Raw genomic sequence first — 17,752 nt, 5'->3', positions numbered from 1 at the left:
TTTTTCAACAAAAACGTTGTATTTCCTTTGAGACACCCAATCTTGCCAACCTTCGTATTTCTTTCTCCATTCAATACTCCGATGTGCTGTTCAGGATATTTTAAAATACACTTTTAAAATTTAAACTGAAGCAGTTTTGGTTATTAGCCCAGCCCTGCAACTTTCTCATAGTAAAGTATCCCAAGTGCATTATCAAACGATATTTGGCACCAAGTCACATTAGGGCAGATGAACAAAATCTTGGTCAAAATGGCATGTTGAGTGTCTTAATGGAGGAAACTCAGGTGAAGAGTTATTGTTTGAGAGGAAATTCCAGAGTCAACCATCTTGATAAATGAAGGCGTGAATGTTTAAAACGGGGGAGTGCTCAAGAAACCAGAATTGGAGGAGCGCAGATATCTCTGAAGTATTACAGGGCCAGAGGAGATTACAGATTTAGCAAAGAGCTATTACAGGGCCAGAGGAGATTACAGATTTAGCAAAGAGCTATTACAGGGCCAGAGGAGATTACAGATTTAGCAAAGAGCTATTACAGGGCCAGAGGAGATTACAGATTTAACAAAGAGCTATTACAGGGCCAGAGGAGATTACAGATTTAGCAAAGAGCTATTACAGGGCCAGAGGAGATTACAGATTTAGCAAAGAGCTATTACAGGGCCAGAGGAGATTACAGATTTAGCAAAGAGCTATTACAGGGCCAGAGGAGATTACAGATTTAGCAAAGAGCTATTACAGGGCCAGAGGAGATTACAGATTTAGCAAAGAGCTATTACAGGGCCAGAGGAGATTACAGATTTAGCAAAGAGCTATTACAGGGCCAGAGGTGATTACAGATTTAGCAAAGAGCTATTACAGGGCCAGAGGAGATTACAGATTTAGCAAAGAGCTATTACAGGGCCAGAGGAGATTACAGATTTAGCAAAGAGCTATTACAGGGCCAGAGGTGATTACAGATTTAGCAAAGAGCTATTACAGGGCCAGAGGAGATTACAGATTTAGCAAAGAGCTATTACAGGGCCAGAGGAGATTACAGATTTAGCAAAGAGCTATTACAGGGCCAGAGGAGATTACAGATTTAGCAAAGAGCTATTACAGGGCCAGAGGAGATTACAGATTTAGCAAAGAGCTATTACAGGGCCAGAGGAGATTACAGATTTAGCAAAGAGCTATTACAGGGCCAGAGGAGATTACAGATTTAGCAAAGAGCTATTACAGGGCCAGAGGAGATTACAGATTTAGCAAAGAGCTATTACAGGGCCAGAGGAGATTACAGATTTAGCAAAGAGCTATTACAGGGCCAGAGGTGATTACAGATTTAGCAAAGAGCTACTGCAGAGCCAGAGGCAATTACAGATTTAGCAAAGAGCAAGATCATTGAGGGATTTAAAAATAAAGATGCGCATTTTAAAATTGAGGTGTTGCTTATCCAGGAGCCAGTGTAAATCAGTGAGTACAGGACTTGGTAGCAGAATTCTGGCTTGTCGATTAGACGGGTGAAGATGGAAAGCCAGCCATGAATGCATTGGAATAGACAACAAAGGCAGGTTGAGGGTTTCTGAATAGTTGAGGTAAGGTTGTATTTGGCAGATGTTAGTGTGGGAAATGGGCGACGTTAATGATGCCGAGGATTGTGGATAGAGTCAAATGTCCCTTGTCCCTCTGGTCCATAAGGCAAATTTATATGTTTAATTGGAGCACTTAGTTGAAAAGTAGTTTAAAGTTTGCAGAAGAATTTTTAAAATGTAAATTCCTAGTGCGGCAATGGAGAAATAACGCATGTTAGATCACAGTAAAATGGCTAACAGTACAGTGATTAGCAATCATAGGCCGACTGCTCTGCTCCCTGCCACGAGCAGCAAGAATTGCAATCGAACGGAGAATGGCACGCAATGGAAAAATCTCAATTGGCACTCTGCGCCGATTCCGACGCCATGCTTCGGTGGCGTTAGTTAAGTTTGTAACCTGTGCCAGTGGGCCCATGCAAAACTGCCATTTGCATGTATTTAAAGCATGCGGGTTGGACACTGCATGCTCAACCTCTGCGTGTTACTCCACTCCTCTCAGGCAGAAGTCACGAGGAGGCAAATTGGTGCAAGTATATACAAGCGGGCCTTGGGCGCCATGGCTGTTGAGGGTTTAAAAGAAAAAACTCTCAAGTTGTCAGGCTTGCTGAGGGTGGGGTGCTGCCTGGGCGAGTAGTGGGGAAAGACTTGTTGCTCGATTAAAAGCACAGGACAGAACCATTGTCTCCTGAATCTTCAACAGCGAGTGAGCAAAAAGCACAAAGCATTTCTGTACAGATACATTCAAGTTGCATCAAGTTTCACATACATACGACCAAATAAGGCAACAGTAATGAATGCAAGATACCCATAGGCTATCCCTATACACTTCTTGACCTAGCCATATACCTTGATTGGCTCACTTCACATTCTTCAGCCCTTGGGGGGAGGGGGGGGGGGGGGCCTTTCACTCAGCATTCTCGTCCTAGCAACTGCCCCTCCCCCTTCCTGGCCATGCTTTGCTCAGTTCCTTTGTTCAGTCCCTGATAAACTCATTACCCTACTCTCCGGCTCCTATACCCGGGTCTATCCTCTACGTTATCCTAACTAATTATCCCATTTTGTATCACATTCGGTTGTTCAATTCCTCAAGTGGAGCGCTTCTAAGCAGCTCCAGCTTGTCAGGCTCTTTAGCAAGAATTCCGGCCCCAGCAGTTACGCCACCAGCGGGGTTCGGAATTGCTTCTAATTCATGCTGGCAGAGTGCTGGCCTATTTGCATATCCTGAATCATGGAACAAACTCTCTCTTGCTCGCTCTCTCTCTTTCTCCCCCCCCCAAAACTGGAACGCGGATTGCACACCATTCCGTTCCAGCGGGAACATTTAGCCTCCCAAACGGAGAATCCAGCTCTATATCAATAATACACCACGAAGAAATAGCACCCCCAAAGGGAATACAAATTGCTCGCTATGCATTTCTGGCAGTAACACTTAGTCTCCCAAATGGGGAATCCAGCTCCATATATTAATAATACACCACTGGTATACTTGATTAGACTATCACACATCTAAATTATTAAATCATACCTTTTATATGGCTATTCATTAACTTTTTGCTTAGAACGGATCTAAATTGTTTATGCATTTAATCTATAATTGAAATTTAGGCGGAGCTCACTACATTTTCCAAAAATTCCAATATGCACCTGTTTGTTCATCAGCTGTGTTTATAGCAATCTCATTAATATGCATAACATTATTTGGTTCTCAATAATTCAAAGCTACTGAATCATAGATAGAATTAACAGTGCAGAAGGAGGCCATTCGGCCCATCGAGTCTGCACTGGCTCTTGGAAAGAGCACCCTACCCAAGGTCAACACCTCCACCCTATCCCAATAACCCAGTAACCCCACCTAACACTAAGGGCAATTTATCATGGCCAATCCACCTAACCTGCACATCTTTGGACTGTGGGAGGAAACCGGAGCACCCGGAGGAAACCCACGCACACACTGGGAGGATGTGCAGACTCCGCACAGACAGTGACCCAAGCCGGAATCGAACCTGGGACCCTGGAGCTGTGAAGCCATTGTGCTATCCACAATGCTACCGTGCTGCCCAGAATTATGAAATATTTAACAATGAAGTATTATTTGAATAAGTGTAACGTATAAAATAATGAAGCGGAGGAACGTGAAAGAGAAACGAAGGCTAGGTGAACATTTCTTGTTCAAAGTTCCATTATAATGAAAAACATACACTTTGCAACATACACCAGTTTTTAAGTCTGCCGGATACTTTGCTTGTCCACACGGTAGAAATAAAAAGCAAAATGTTTTTAAATGTTGGAAATCTGAATGAAGAACAGGAAATCTTGGAAACATTCCTCAGATCAGTGAGCATGCCTGTTCCCTCCACAGACGTGGATTAGATCAAATCACAATATGCTGGATAAATTCAGTTGATAGTGGCGTGCTTTCCCAAGACTGTTAAGGTGGTCAGAATTCATCACCCTTTGTCACGCCTAACGTGACAAATCTCCACGGAGGGACGAAAATTGATTGTTTCCTTTCTGTTTAATTTTCATTAGACTTTATTCGCGGGGCGATAATAATGTGAAATAAACAAAGTTTTATAAATCCTTTTAACATTTACAAACTTACACGCAGCTTTATACTTTTAGCATGACAATGTGCCCGAATCAATTAGCTACTCAACAAACTATACAATAACACTTCTATGTATTATGTTCGGTATGCTTCCAGTCCTGATTGAATTTATGACACACTTTGCTTTTGCTTATTTTTCTCCATTCTCAACTTTTACAGACCATTTCTAGATATGGTTTACAATGCTGTGGAATGCTCTGAAGAGGATTATTATGCACTGTTCGTTTTATGCCTCCTTTTTGCAATGTCTCACAATAAAGGTTAGTCTTCATTAACATTTTGGTTTTGAGTTGATTAAACTTGATATCGTCTTCTGTGCTTCAGAATTTGGTGTATTCGTTGTTTGTCGTCCTCCTACTTCTTGATGATGGAGTTATTTCTTTCAGGTAAGACAGGTTCACCGACCCAAATGGTTGCTCCTCAATGACTGCTGCAAAGAGTCCCTTCCTTCAGGTCCTCCATTTTTATTCAGAAATGTAATGGTGTTTCTGCTATTACCTGGGAATTGCTTTGATCAATGTGGTTGGAAACTGTTGTGAAATTATTTCCTAATTGCTGAAATTATAAGGGCTGAGGACGGTTAATTTTCCTCATTGGGTGGGTGGAATTAGATTCAAATCTCAGGTTGTGGATTTGCACGTGTAAGCCCAAGAGATTGTATGGTGTAGTTACTTGAGAGTCAGTGACCCTCATGGTAGTTAAATTGAGCCTTTTAGTATTTGTCTTCAGGTGCTATGCTGTCTCAAAAGGCCCAGAAATGATGGGCAGGAAGCGAACATGCACTTCCAGTTTGGTGCCTGCCATGTCACATAAGGACAATCAGGATGTGTAATGGTTCAAAGTACTTTTTCTAATTTAATCTCATTCAGGTATAGACCCAGACCTGTTGGAAAAGATCCAAGTTCCTCCAGAGCAAGCTGAGGAGAAGAACTCATACAGCCATGTACTGGCAGAAAGGCTAATAAAGATAATGAACCAGGCGACACAGGCTGGTAAGAAATATTCCTAATAAGTAACTACTTATTTTTGTACGATTATCTGTTATCGGTAGAATGAACCTGCAAAGGGAAAAAGGTAGGTTAAGGACGTGGGCAATAATTTGGCAAATGGGTTGCAATGTGGGGAAAATGTGAACGTGCCAGCTTGACGGGAAGCATGATAAATGGAGTGAGATTTCAGTGATTCAGAGGAATCTGGGTCTCCTGGTACATGAATCACAAAACATTAGCATGCAGGGACAGCAAAAGGTTAAGTGGGCAAATTAAATGCTGTAATTTATTACAAGGGGAATAGAATACAAAAGTAGGGAAGTTTTGTTGCAGTTTTACATTGTGTTTACGAGAGACCATGTTCCGAAAATTGTGTACAGTTTTTTTGATCTCCTTATTTAAGAAACGATACAATTCCATTATAAGAAATTCAGCGAAGGTTCACCCAGCTGATTCCTGGGATGAAGGGATTGTGTTGCAAGGACAGATTGGGCCTGAATGAAGAATGAGCAGTGATCTTATTGAAAGATAGGGCGCGATTCTCCACTCCCCACACCGTGTGGGAGAATCACGGGAGGGCCCCCCGACAAATTTCACGCGCCCCCCGCGATTCTCCCCCCGGGGCTCGTCAGAGTCGGCGCTTGCCGTTTTTCACGGCCAAGCGGCCTGCCATTCGCAACCGTTTCACACCTGGTCGCTGCCGTCGTGAAACGGGTGTGGAGATGCCCGTTTGGGGCTTGTAGGGGGCCTGGTGGGGAATGAGCACCACGACTGCTCGGGAGGGGACAGGCCCGCGATTGGTGCCCAGTGATCGTCGGGCTGGCGTCTCAATCGGACGCACTATTTCCCCTCCGCCGCCCCGCAAGATCAAGCCGCCACATCTTGCGGGGCGGCTGTGGGGAAAGACGGCCACCGCGCATGCGCGGGTTCAAGCTGTCAGCGTCATGACGTCAGTCGCGCATGCGTGTGTTGGAGCTGGCCAACCTGCGCATGCGCGCCTGACATCATTAGGCGCGCCGGCTGCGTCATTCGCGGCGCGATGCCCCCGCAGCCGAGAGTTACGGAGCGCTGCTCCTAGCCCCGCCGGGAGAGGAGAATAGGGGCGAGGAGCGGCCTCCGAGGCTGTCGTGAAACTCGGCCGAGTTCACGACGGCCCTCCCAATTTTTCCCGGGAGTGGAAAATTCCGCATATAGGATTCTGAGGAGACTTGGATAGGATCCTGAAAGGATGTGTCCCCTGATGGAAGGGTCTAAAACCACAGGACACATTTAAAAAATAAGGGGTCACCCATTTAGGACGAAGGTGAGGAGAATTGTTTTCTCTCTGAGGGTATTTAGTCTGTGGAATTCTATTCCCCCAGAGAATGGTGGAGGCCGAGTCATTGGGTATATTTTAAGGCTCAGTTAGATAGATTCTTGACCAACCAGGGAGTCAAAGGGTATAGAGGAAGATAGAGGACACAAATTAGATCAGCCATGATCTTATTCAGTGGTAGAACAACCTTCAGCAGCTGAATTGCCTATGCTGCGCTAATTTGTACATCCGTATGTAGATTATGGGTGTTTCCACTCTGACCAATCCCAATATTGGGCAAAGGCGTGCCATTTTCCTATGTGCTACATTTTTAGACCTGCAGAACAAGACCATACAAATGGTCTCACTAATGAGCAATGAGTAAGATTGTCAGTTTAATGCCAAAACAAAAAACTTTTGATTCATGGACCATTTTTGATGTCATCAGAATGTATCAAACCACTTCACAACTATTATTTCGAAGTGTAGTTACTGTATTTATGCAAATGTTACAGAAAATTTGTACACAACAAGCTCCCACAAGCAGCGCATGGTGTGTATGATTTGTTTTTGACGGTATTAATTGAGGTAGGAATGTTGCCAGTTTGCACTCATTTAATAACTTCCTGATACACCGAGGGAATTGCTCTTGCTTCTTGTAATTATATGTTTAGCTGAATATAATTGACAGAAGTTATGCTTCTGTCAACCTGGCTGAGATGTCCAAACTGTGGCATGAGCTCTAGTTAAATGGCTGTAAAAGATTTTATGGTCAGCTTCAAGGATCTGGATGTTTCTTTGCAAGGGGAATGGCAAATCCTAAGTTTGAATACTGATGTCAGTTAGTATCAATGATTTTAAAGTATATATAAAGGGTAATAGTGTCCAAAGATGTGCAAGTTAGGTGGCTTGGCCATGCCAAATTGGTCCTTAATGTCCAACGGTTGGTTGTGGGTTAGGGCGGGGGAATTAGGCCTGGATAGGGTGCTCTTTTGGAGGGTCAATGCAGACTTGATGGGCCAAATGGCCTCTTTCTGCTCTTTAGGGATTCTATGATCATTGATACAGTCCTCAGTGGCCCACATTTGATATAAAGTGGAGGCATTTAAGACATGGCATTTTGATGGCGCACTGCATTTTCATTGCAAGTACTTTTTGTCTGTCTCGCACATCATGCTCCCAATTTATGGTTGAATGCCAAGAGAGGACATGTCGGACTAGATCGAACTGGATTGTGATCATCCACTTTGTTGAATACCTTGCTGGTAACTTCTTCTACCAAATGATAGGCTAATTATTCAAGCTAAGTTTTGCATCCATGAATCGGTGCCGCAGCATAGTCACTAGTTTCAGGGAAGTGCGAAAACTGAAAGAAGAAAAAAAGTTGTGTCCAAGTTGACCCAAAAAAGCCAGCAGTTTGTCAAGTTATATAAGCAAAACAGCACCATACAAGTCGTGGGAAATCATGATCAAAGTATACAGTGCTTTGTCGGACCATACCCTCCATGCTGCCTCCAGTTTGGTTACAGAGACAATTGTGACCAATTCAGAGCCATAGAACTGGGGCGGAATTCTCCAACGCCCCCGGGGGGTCGGAGAATCGGCCGAGGCTGGCGTCAATCCCGCCCCCGCTGTGTACCGAATTGCGCCGCGCCAGTCGGCGTGCCCCCCCACGGCGACTCTCTGGCCCGCGATGGGCCAAAGTCCTGCCGCTGACAGGCCTTTCCCGCCGGCGTGGTTTAAACCACCTCTGGTACCGGCGGGATTTGCGGCGTGGGGGGGGGGAGGCGGCGCAGGGCGATCTGACCCTGGGGGGTGCCCCCATGTTGGCCTGGCCCGCGATCGGGACCCCACCAATCGGCGGGCGGTCCTGTGCCATGGGGGCACTCTTTTTTTCCGCCCCGCCATGGCCTTCACCATGGTGGGGGCGGAAGAGACCCCCTCCCCTGCGCATGCGCCGGTATGATGTCAGCAGCCGCTGACGCACCGGTGCATGCGCGGATGTCCGCCGGCCGGCGAAGGCCTTTCGGCCCCAGCTGGCGGGGCGCCAAAGGCCGTTCGCGCTGGCTGGCGGAATCACGGCCCTGGTCTCCATTATGGGAGGATGGAGTTGTTATAAGGAGAGATTTTGGTTTTGGAAAGAGGTGACTGAGAGATGCTCTCAGATTGCCTATTGAGTTAGTAAGTGATATCTAGCAGAAGGGAGTAAAATCTATTGAGAGCTAATTGGATGCAGCAAATTATTTCTGTGTGGATGAACTCCGAGGGGCTTAAATTGCCTTCCTCATCCACATCCATGATTACTTCCTGATGGGTAATTCTTCAGGGTAGCCAAGTTGGCTAACTCTGTTATTGTCAAATTCCAAGTGACGGAATGTCCTCTCCAGTGCTTGTGCCAGAGCTGGGAATGTACGGTGGTCATAAAACCTTGGTGCAGAATTTCCTGATACTGACTGATCATTCTTTCACAATAGAAAGAAAGAACTTACATTTATTCAGCCTCTTTTATGACCTTGTCATGTCCCAAAGCACTTTGCAGAAAATTAAGTAATTTTGAAGTGAAGTGGGGTTAGTTATGTTGATGGAAGAAATGTCCGAAGATTGCTTCAGGAAAATGCCACGTACGTTCATGTGAAATTGTTTCGATACACTCCACTTGAAATTTTCATCCCAAACCTTTCCCCTGCAGGATATTGCATTCATAGAATCTACGGCACGGAGACGGGCCCTTCAGCCCAAACTGGTCCATACCAACCAAAAAAGCCCACATAAGCTAACACCATTTGCCTGCATTTTTGGCCCGTATCCTTCTAAACCGTTCCTATCCATATATCTATCCAAATGCTTTTTAAATGTTGTCAATGTCCCTGCCTCAATCACTTCCTCGAGCAGCTCAGTCCACACATGTACCACTCTGTGTTTAAAAAAAAAAAAAAAAAAGTTGCTCCTCCGCTTCACATGAATTCTTTCCCCTCTTAACTTAAACCTATGCCCTCTAGTTCTCGATTCCCCAACCCTGGGAAAAAGGTTGAGTGCATTCACCCTATCCATGCCCCTCGTGATTTTATACACCTCTATAAGATCACCCCTCAGTCTCTTACACTACAAAGAAAAAAGTCCCAACCTGTCCAATCTCTCACTGTAACTCAGTCCCTTGTCCTGGCAACATCCTTGTAAATCTCTTCTGCACACTCTCCAGTTTGATAACATATTTCCTATAGCAAGGCGACCAAAACTGAGCACAATACTCCAGATGTGGCTTCACGGCCTCACCAATGTCCTGTACAACTGCAACATAACTTCCCAACTTCTATGCTCAATGCCCTGACTGATGAAGGCCACCATGCCAAAAGTCTCTTTCTCTGCCCTATCTACCTGTGACCACCTTTAGAGAACTGTGCACCTGAAGCCCAAAGTCCCTCTGTTCCACGGTACTCCCTAAGGTCCTACCATTCACCGTGAAAATCCTACCTTGATTTGACTTTCCAAAATACAACCCCTCACACTTATCTGTATTGAACTCCATTTGCCATTTCTCGGCCCACTTCCCCCGCTGATCAAGATCCTGCTGCAATTTTGGGTAACTTTCCTCACTGTCTACAATACCACCTATTTTAGTGTCATCTGCAAATTTACTGATCATGCCTTGTACATTCTCATCCAAATCGTTGATTATAGATAACAAACCGAAAAGGGCCCAGCACTGACCCCTGAGGCACACCACTAGTCACAGGCATGAACAGGTGCCGTAGTGTGAGGACTAGGGGATTTTCACAGTAACTTCATTGCAGTGTTAATGTAAGCCTACATGTGACACTAATAAAGATTATTATCACCCTCTGCTTCTGACCATCAAGCCGATTGTATATCCAGTTTACCAGCTCTCTCTGGATTCCATGTGATCTAACCTTCCAGAACAGCCTACCATGTGGAACTTTATCAAAGGCCTTACTGAAGTTCCTATAGACTGTCTACCGTTCTGTCCTCATCAAACGTCCTGGTCACTTCATCAAAGAACTGTAACAACTTTTTAAGCCATGGTTCCCATGCACAAAGCCCTGCTGACTACTCCTAATCAAACCCTGTCTTTCCTAATGACTGTATATCATATCCCTCCGAATCCACCCTGTTAACTTGCCCAACAGATGTTAGGCTTACAGGTCCATAATTTCCAGGTTTTTCTTTGCAGCCTTTCTTAAATAAGGGCAAAACATTGGCTACCCTCCGGTCTTCTGGTACCTCACTCAAGGCTAACAATGATGCAAATATCTCAGCCATGGCTCCTGTAATTTCTTCTCTAGCTTCACCCAGTGTTCTTGGATATACCCGGTCAGGGCCCGGAGATTTATTCACCTTCATACATTTTAATCATCAACTCTACTGTAATGCGAACTGGTCCCAACGTATCGCCACTAATCTTCCCAGGTTCCCAAGTCTTCATGTCTTTCTCCACAGTAAACCCAATAAGAAAAATATTAATTGAGAACCTCGTCCATCTCCTGCAGTTCGATGCATATACGTCCACCGTGTTATTTTTATTCACTAGTTATTTTTTTCCGTTTTAATATACTTAAAGTATCCCTTTGACTTCACCTTAATCCTCTTAGCCAAAGCTACCTCATGCCCCGTTTTCACCCTTCTAATTTCCTTCTTGAGTACATTCCTGTGCACCTCCAGGGAATCTCTTGATTCCAGTTGCTTGTATCCTGGCCAAAACCTCAACATGATTTATTATCCAGGGTTCCCTACTCCTGTCAGCCTTGTCCTTCACCCTAACAGGAACATTGAGAGCCTGAACTCTAGCTATTTCACTTTTAAAGGCCTCCCATTTGCTGTAAGTCCATTTGTCCTCAAACAAGCTACTCCAATCAGCCATTGCAAGCACCTGTCTAATTGCATCAAAATTCACCTTGCCCCAATTTAGAACTTGCACCTGTGGACCAAAAGAACAAAGAAAAGTACAGCACAGGATCAGGCCCTTCAGCCCTCCAAGCCTGTGCCGACCATGCTGCCCTTCTAAACTAAAATCTTCTACACTTCGAGTCTGTATCCCGCTATTCCCATCCTATTCATGTATTTGTCAAGATGCCCCTTAAATGTCGCTATCGTCCCTGCTTTCACCACCTCCTCTGGCAGCGAGTTCCAGGCACCCTCTACCCTCTGTGTAAAAAAAAAAAAAAAAACTTGCCTCATACATCTCCTCTAAACCTTCCCCTCGCACCTTAAACCGATGCCCCCTAGTAATTGACCCCTCTACCTTGGGGGAAAAAGTCTCTGACTATCCACTCTGTCTATGCCCCTCATAATTTTGTAGACCTCTATCAGGTCGCCCCTCAACCTCCTTCGTTCCAGTGAGAACAAACCCGAGTTTATTCAACCGCTCCTCATAGCTAATGCTCTCCGTACTAGGCAACATCCTGGTAAATCTCTTCTGCACCCTCTCTAAAGCCTCCACAACCTTCTGGTAGTGTGGCGACCAGAATTGAACACTATACTCCCAAGTGTGGCCTAACTAAGGTTCTGTACAGCTGCAACATGACTTGCCAATTCTTGTAGTCAATGCCCCAGCCAATGAAGGCAAGCATGCCGTATGCCTTCTTGGATTGGATTGGATTGGATTTGTTTATTGTCACGTGTACCGAGGTACAGTGAAAAGTATTTTTCTGCAAGCTACTCAACAGATCATTCAGTACATGGAAGAAAAGGGAATTAAACAAAATACAAGAAAATACATAATAGGGCAACACAAGATATACAATGTAACTGCATAAGCATTGGCATCAGTTGAAGCATACAGGGTGTAGTGTTAATGAGGTCAGTCAATAAGAGGGTCATTTAGGAGTCTGGTGACAGTGGGGAAGAAGCTGTTTTTGAGTCTGTTCGTGCGTGTTCTCAGACTTCTGTATCTCCTGCCCAATGGAAGAAGTTGGAAAAGTGACTGAGCCGAGTGGGAGGGATCCTTGATTATGCTGCCCGCTTTCCCCCGGCAGCGGGAGGTGTAGATGGAGTCCATGGATGGGAGGCAGGTTTGTGTGATGGACTGGGCGGTATTCACGACTCTCTGAAGTTCCTTGCGGTCCTGGGCCGAGCAGTTGCCATACCAGGCTGTGATGCAGCCCGATAGGATGCTTTCTATAGTGCATCTGTAAAAGTTGGTAAGGGTTAATGTGGACATGCCGAATTTCCTTAGTTTCCTGAGGAAGTATAGGCGCTGTTGGTCTTTCTTGGTGATAGCGTCGACGTGAGTGGACCAGGACAGATTTTTGATGATGTGCACCCCTAGGAATTTGAAACTGCTAACCATCTCCACCTCGGCCCCATTGATGCTGACAGGGGTGTGTACAGTACTTTGCTTTCTGAAGTCGATGACCAGCTCTTTAGTTTTGCTGGCATTGAGGAAGAGATTGTTGTCATTACACCACTCCACTAGGTTCTCTATCACCCTCCTGTATTCGGACTCGTCGTTATTTGAGATCCAGCCCACTATGGTCATTTCGTCAGCAAACTTGTAGATGGAGTTGGAACTAAGTTTTGCAACGCAGTCGTGTGTGTACAGGGAGTAGAGTAGGGGGCTAAGTACGCAGCCTTGCGGGGCACCGGTATTGAGGACTATTGTGGAGGGGGTGTTGGTGTTCATTCTTACTGATTGTGGTCTGTTGGTCAGAAAGTCAAGGATCCAGTTGCAGAGTGAAGAGCCAAGTCCTAGGTTTTGGAGCTTTGATATGAGCTTGGCTGGGATTATGGTGTTGAAGGCGGAGCTGTAGTCAATAAATAGGAGTCTGATGTAGGAGTCCTTGTTTTCGAGATGCTCTAGGGATGAGTGTAGGGCCAGGGAAATGGCGTCTGATGTGGACCGGTTGCGACGGTATGCGAATTGAAGTGGGTCAAGGCGTTCCAGGAGTATGGAGGTGATGCGCTTCATGATCCGCCTCTCGAAGCACTTCATTACAACTGACGTCAGGGCCACCGGGTGGTAGTCATTGAGGCATGTTGCCTGGTTCTTCTTTGGTACCGGTATGATGGTGGTTTTCTTGAAGCAGGTGGGGATCTCGGAGTGGAGTAGGGATAGGTTGAAGCTGTCTGTGAATACCTCTGCCAGCTGGTATGGGCAGGCACTAATAGGCTTGGGTCGGGGTCTCTGTTTTATACCTCTCTCGGGGTCTGGGCGGACCCTCTATTCCCTCGCAATTGATTGGGTCTCTTCCCAATTGATTGATTTGAATTGCCCAATAACGGGGCAGTACCTCGATCCCTGGGCGGTTCTTGGGACTTATTGTTTTGGACTTCCTTTGGCGCCGAGAAGTCTGGCCTTCCATTTAATATATCGATTTGTGTTTAACTTGTTTCCATTGTGCCTGGGGATCGCCCGGTATCGCCTCATTAGTATGTTAACTGGTTTCTTTTCACAGTGCTGTCTGGTTTCTGCAGCAGTCAAAACTGGTTTCTGCAGTAGTCTGAATATACAAGCGCTTTGCAAGCTGCTTGCTTCCCTACTGAAACTTCTACCACCTGGCCAGGCTCATTCACCAACAACAGGTCCAGTCCTTTGCTAGTTGGACTATCTGCATTTTAAGAAGCCCTCTTGGATGCTCCTTACAAACTCTGCCTCATCTAAGCCCCTAGCACTAAGTGAGTCCAAGTCAATATTGGGGAAGTTGAAGTCTCCCATCACAACAACCCTGTTGCTTTTACTCCTTTCCAAAATCTGTCTACCTATCTGTTCCTCTTTCTCCCACTGGCTGTTGGGAGGCCTGTAGTAAACACCCAACATTGTGACTGCACCCTTCTTATTCCTGATCTCTACCCATATAGCCTTGCTGCCCTCTGAGGTGTCCTCCCGCAGTACAACTGTGATATTCTCCCTAACCAGTAGCACAACTCCACCACCCCTTTTACATCCCCCTCTATCCCGCCTGAAACATCTAAATCCTGGAACGTTTAGCTGCCAATCCTGTCCTTCCCTCAACCAGGTCTCTGTAATGGCAACAACATCATAGTTCCAAGTGCTAATCCAAGCTCTATGTTCATCTGCCTTCCCGTTATACTTCTTGCATTAAAACATATGCACTTTAGGCCACCAGTCCCGCTGTGTTCAGCAACATCTCCCTGTCTGCTCTTCCTCTGAGCCATACTGGCCCTATTCCCTAGTTCCCCTTCAATGTTTTCACCTTCTGACCTATTGCTCCGGCACCCACCAGTTTTGTCCCTTTCCAAATCTATTTTAAAATTAATAGAACTATGGTAAGTGGTTTCCCCAACCGTCACTTCAATCACTTGCCCTGCCCTATTTCCTAAGAGTAGGTCAGGTTTTGCCCTTTCCCGAGTAGGACCTTCACATACTACCTGAGGAAACTTTGCTGAACACGTTTAACAAATTCCATCCCATCTAAGCCCTTAACAATATGGCAGTCCCAGTCTATGTTAGGAAAATTAAAATCCCCTAGTATGATAACCCTGTTACTCCTGCAAGTCTCCCCAATCTCCTTGCATATTTGTTCATCTCATTCCCATTGACTTTTTAGGGGCCTATGGTACACCCCCAATAAGGTCACCATCCCCTTATATCCTAGTTCCACCCACAAAGTCTCGCTGGATGATCCCTCGGTCATTTCATCTCGGACTACTGCATTGATGCTCCTCTTAATCAAAAATGCAACTCCCCCCTCCTCTCTTAACTCCACCTCTGTCCCGCCTAAAACACCTGTACCCTGGAACATGAAGTTGCCAGTTCTGTCCTTCTGTTAGCCATGTTTCAGTTATGGCTATAATATCCCAGTCCCACTTACCTATCCATGCCCTAAACTCATCAGCCTTACCTGTCAGCACTCTTGCATTGAAATAGATGCAATTTAATCCAAAAGGTTTTCCCTGTTCCCTGCCGTGCTCCTTCCTGTCATGTCTATTCAGCTTGCCATTGCTGAGTACTGCATCTCCTTTCAGCCCCTCATTTGCTGAGGATTCCACACCCCTGTCAATATCGACGGAAGCAGTGATGGGAGCAGGTATGGTTATAACCTTTGGGAAAATGTTCATATGATATAGTGAAGGCAAACATTTTCAAGGCTAGTTGGATGGTGAGATGCAAGGACTGTAGCTTTATCTTCCTCGATGAAAGACATGATAAGATTGATGGCTTCCTGGCCTGCATTTACCTTGTGATCCGTCCATCAAAACTGACTTCTCAAACCTGCTTTTGAGGCATCGTGAAATATTAAAATAAAATTACAGAATTAGGTCATTGTGATTGAAACAGAGGGTATAACTTAATCCACTGTTGCGGATGACGAAAGGGAAATATTCACCACAAATGTTCATGTCTTAAATATTCCAGGTGAAATAAAGCCTTAAATGACCATAAATCTGAGAATTATTTGTTGGTAGGAAATGCATTTTTCTGTACATGTTACTGAGGCAAATTTTTTGCTATTGTTAAGAACTGAAAGATGGGTCCAGTAGTTGCCATATTTGAAAAGAGAAGAAAAGTCAATGCAAATTGTATGTTTTGTAATTAACCACATCGTTGTTTAAATCAGTGGAATGTCGTTGTGGTCAATTTCATTTCCTGGCTTCTCACTACCAGTTGCATAATCGGGAACTTGCCTCCATTTTTGGCAGCAGTTTTGAGAAGCGACATAATTGTTAATTTTAATTCAATGGTGGGGAAGGTGATGGAATGTGGTTTTCGCATCAGTCAGATGGGTGCCACACAGTGCTACATCTGATGTTTCTTTGCGATGGTGGATGAGTCAGTGTCTGCAAAAGTATATCCACTGGGCATTAACCTTGAAGGTTGATGCTATTAGTAACCAGTAAAGTATGGCTAAATGATTCCTAACAACTAAAGCATACAAGTGATAGATTGTAGAATAGGGGTGTACTTAAACAGAAAGCGTATTCATGAATGTGCTGTTAAGATGTAGTGAGAAGGAAGATTGTCTTAATTGTTGTAGACCATTCCGGTATATTGGAGGTATGCCTGTACTGTAAGCATTCCGTGTCGGTGACATTGGATGCTCCGGAAACCCTCCTTTCATAGGATCATAGAATTTACAGTACCGTTTGGCCCTCCAAGTATCCACTGGCCCTTGGAAAGAGCACCCTACGTAAGCTCACACCCCCATGCCTTCGGGAAACCCCTGGGCGCCGGCAAAACTCGGAATTCCGCCCAGTGTATTCCTGACTTGTACCTCGAAGATGGTGGACAGGCTTTGGGGAGTCAGGAGGTGAGCTACTCACCACAGGATTCACAGCCTCTGGCCTGCTCTTTGTCTTTTTCCAATCCAGCACTTTTTATTTGTTCTGTATTCATTTCTGTTTTTACAATGTACCTTATTGCTGTGCTTTCTATTTCATATTTGCAATCATAAATTCAAATGTTTATTTGTCCGATTTCTCATTTCAATTCCAAATTATTTATTTCCTTTTTGGAATTGGATGGGAAACCTACTTGTCTAGGAGGATGTCTAGAATATATTCTGCAAAGTATTCCCTACCTTGATTATTGTTACATGACCTTGATCCAGAAGATCTTGTGTAAGTTTTATTGTTTTGATAACTTCTGAAAGAATGTCATTTCCGGTTTAATAATAATAATCTTTATTAGTGCCACAAGTAGGCTTATATTAACACTGTAATGAAGTTACTGTGAAAATCCCCGAGTCGCCACACTCCGGCGCCTGTTCGGGTACACAGAGGGAGAATTCAGAATGTCTAATTCACCTAACAGCACGTCTTTTGAGACTTGTGGGAGGAAACCAGAGCACCCGGAGGAAACCCACGCAGACACGTGGAGAGCGCACAGACCCAACACAGACAGTGACCCAAGCCCGGAATCTAACCCGGGCCTCTGCTGCTGTGAAGCATCTATGCTAACCACTGTGCTACCGTGCTACCCCGATCTTGGCTAGGTGTGTCATTTCCGGCTTAATCGTGTCTGGGTGTATCAGGATATATTTACCAGGTTTCAAAAGTAATACCAAAACAGCGACTTGTCTATTCTTGGTGTTCCTAGAAAGGAAGTGTTTCCATTCCTGGTGTGTTTTCATTGCTTCTGTTTTCAAATGATTTTTCTTTGGTCTGTCCAGGAGTCACTACATGTAAATAACTCGCAGCTAACATTTTTCTTATGTTTTCAAAAGGCAAATGCTCTGAGATTTTACCCTTTTTTTTCCATTTCACCCTAATTAGCAAAATGTCTAATGCCTGCCCTTCTTTCCGTGGGCCTCGGGCCCAATTTTAGATTTTTATTATTCATTAAAGCTTTAGTCATTTAAAATGTTGTGAAATTAATTTGAAA

At 44.8% G+C, this 17,752-nt stretch overlaps 1 protein-coding gene across 6 annotated transcripts in view; it reads left to right on the top strand.

The window, feature by feature from the left end:
* The window catches only part of clec16a (C-type lectin domain containing 16A), a 303,082-nt gene that overhangs the window by 116,920 nt on the left and 168,410 nt on the right, over positions 1-17,752 (top strand). For all 6 annotated transcript variants that reach the window (XM_038820933.1, XM_038820930.1, XM_038820934.1 and 3 more), the window contains 2 exons: positions 4,333-4,433; positions 5,043-5,165. In XM_038820933.1, the coding sequence (XP_038676861.1) occupies positions 4,333-4,433; positions 5,043-5,165 (224 nt within the window). The remainder of the gene's footprint in view (positions 1-4,332; positions 4,434-5,042; positions 5,166-17,752) is intronic.

This window comes from Scyliorhinus canicula, chromosome 15 (genome assembly GCF_902713615.1).
Source record: "Scyliorhinus canicula chromosome 15, sScyCan1.1, whole genome shotgun sequence".
Classification (NCBI taxonomy): Eukaryota; Metazoa; Chordata; class Chondrichthyes; order Carcharhiniformes; family Scyliorhinidae; genus Scyliorhinus; species Scyliorhinus canicula.
Note: the sequence above shows the minus strand (reverse complement) of the source record. Positions and strands in the feature narration are given on the sequence as shown.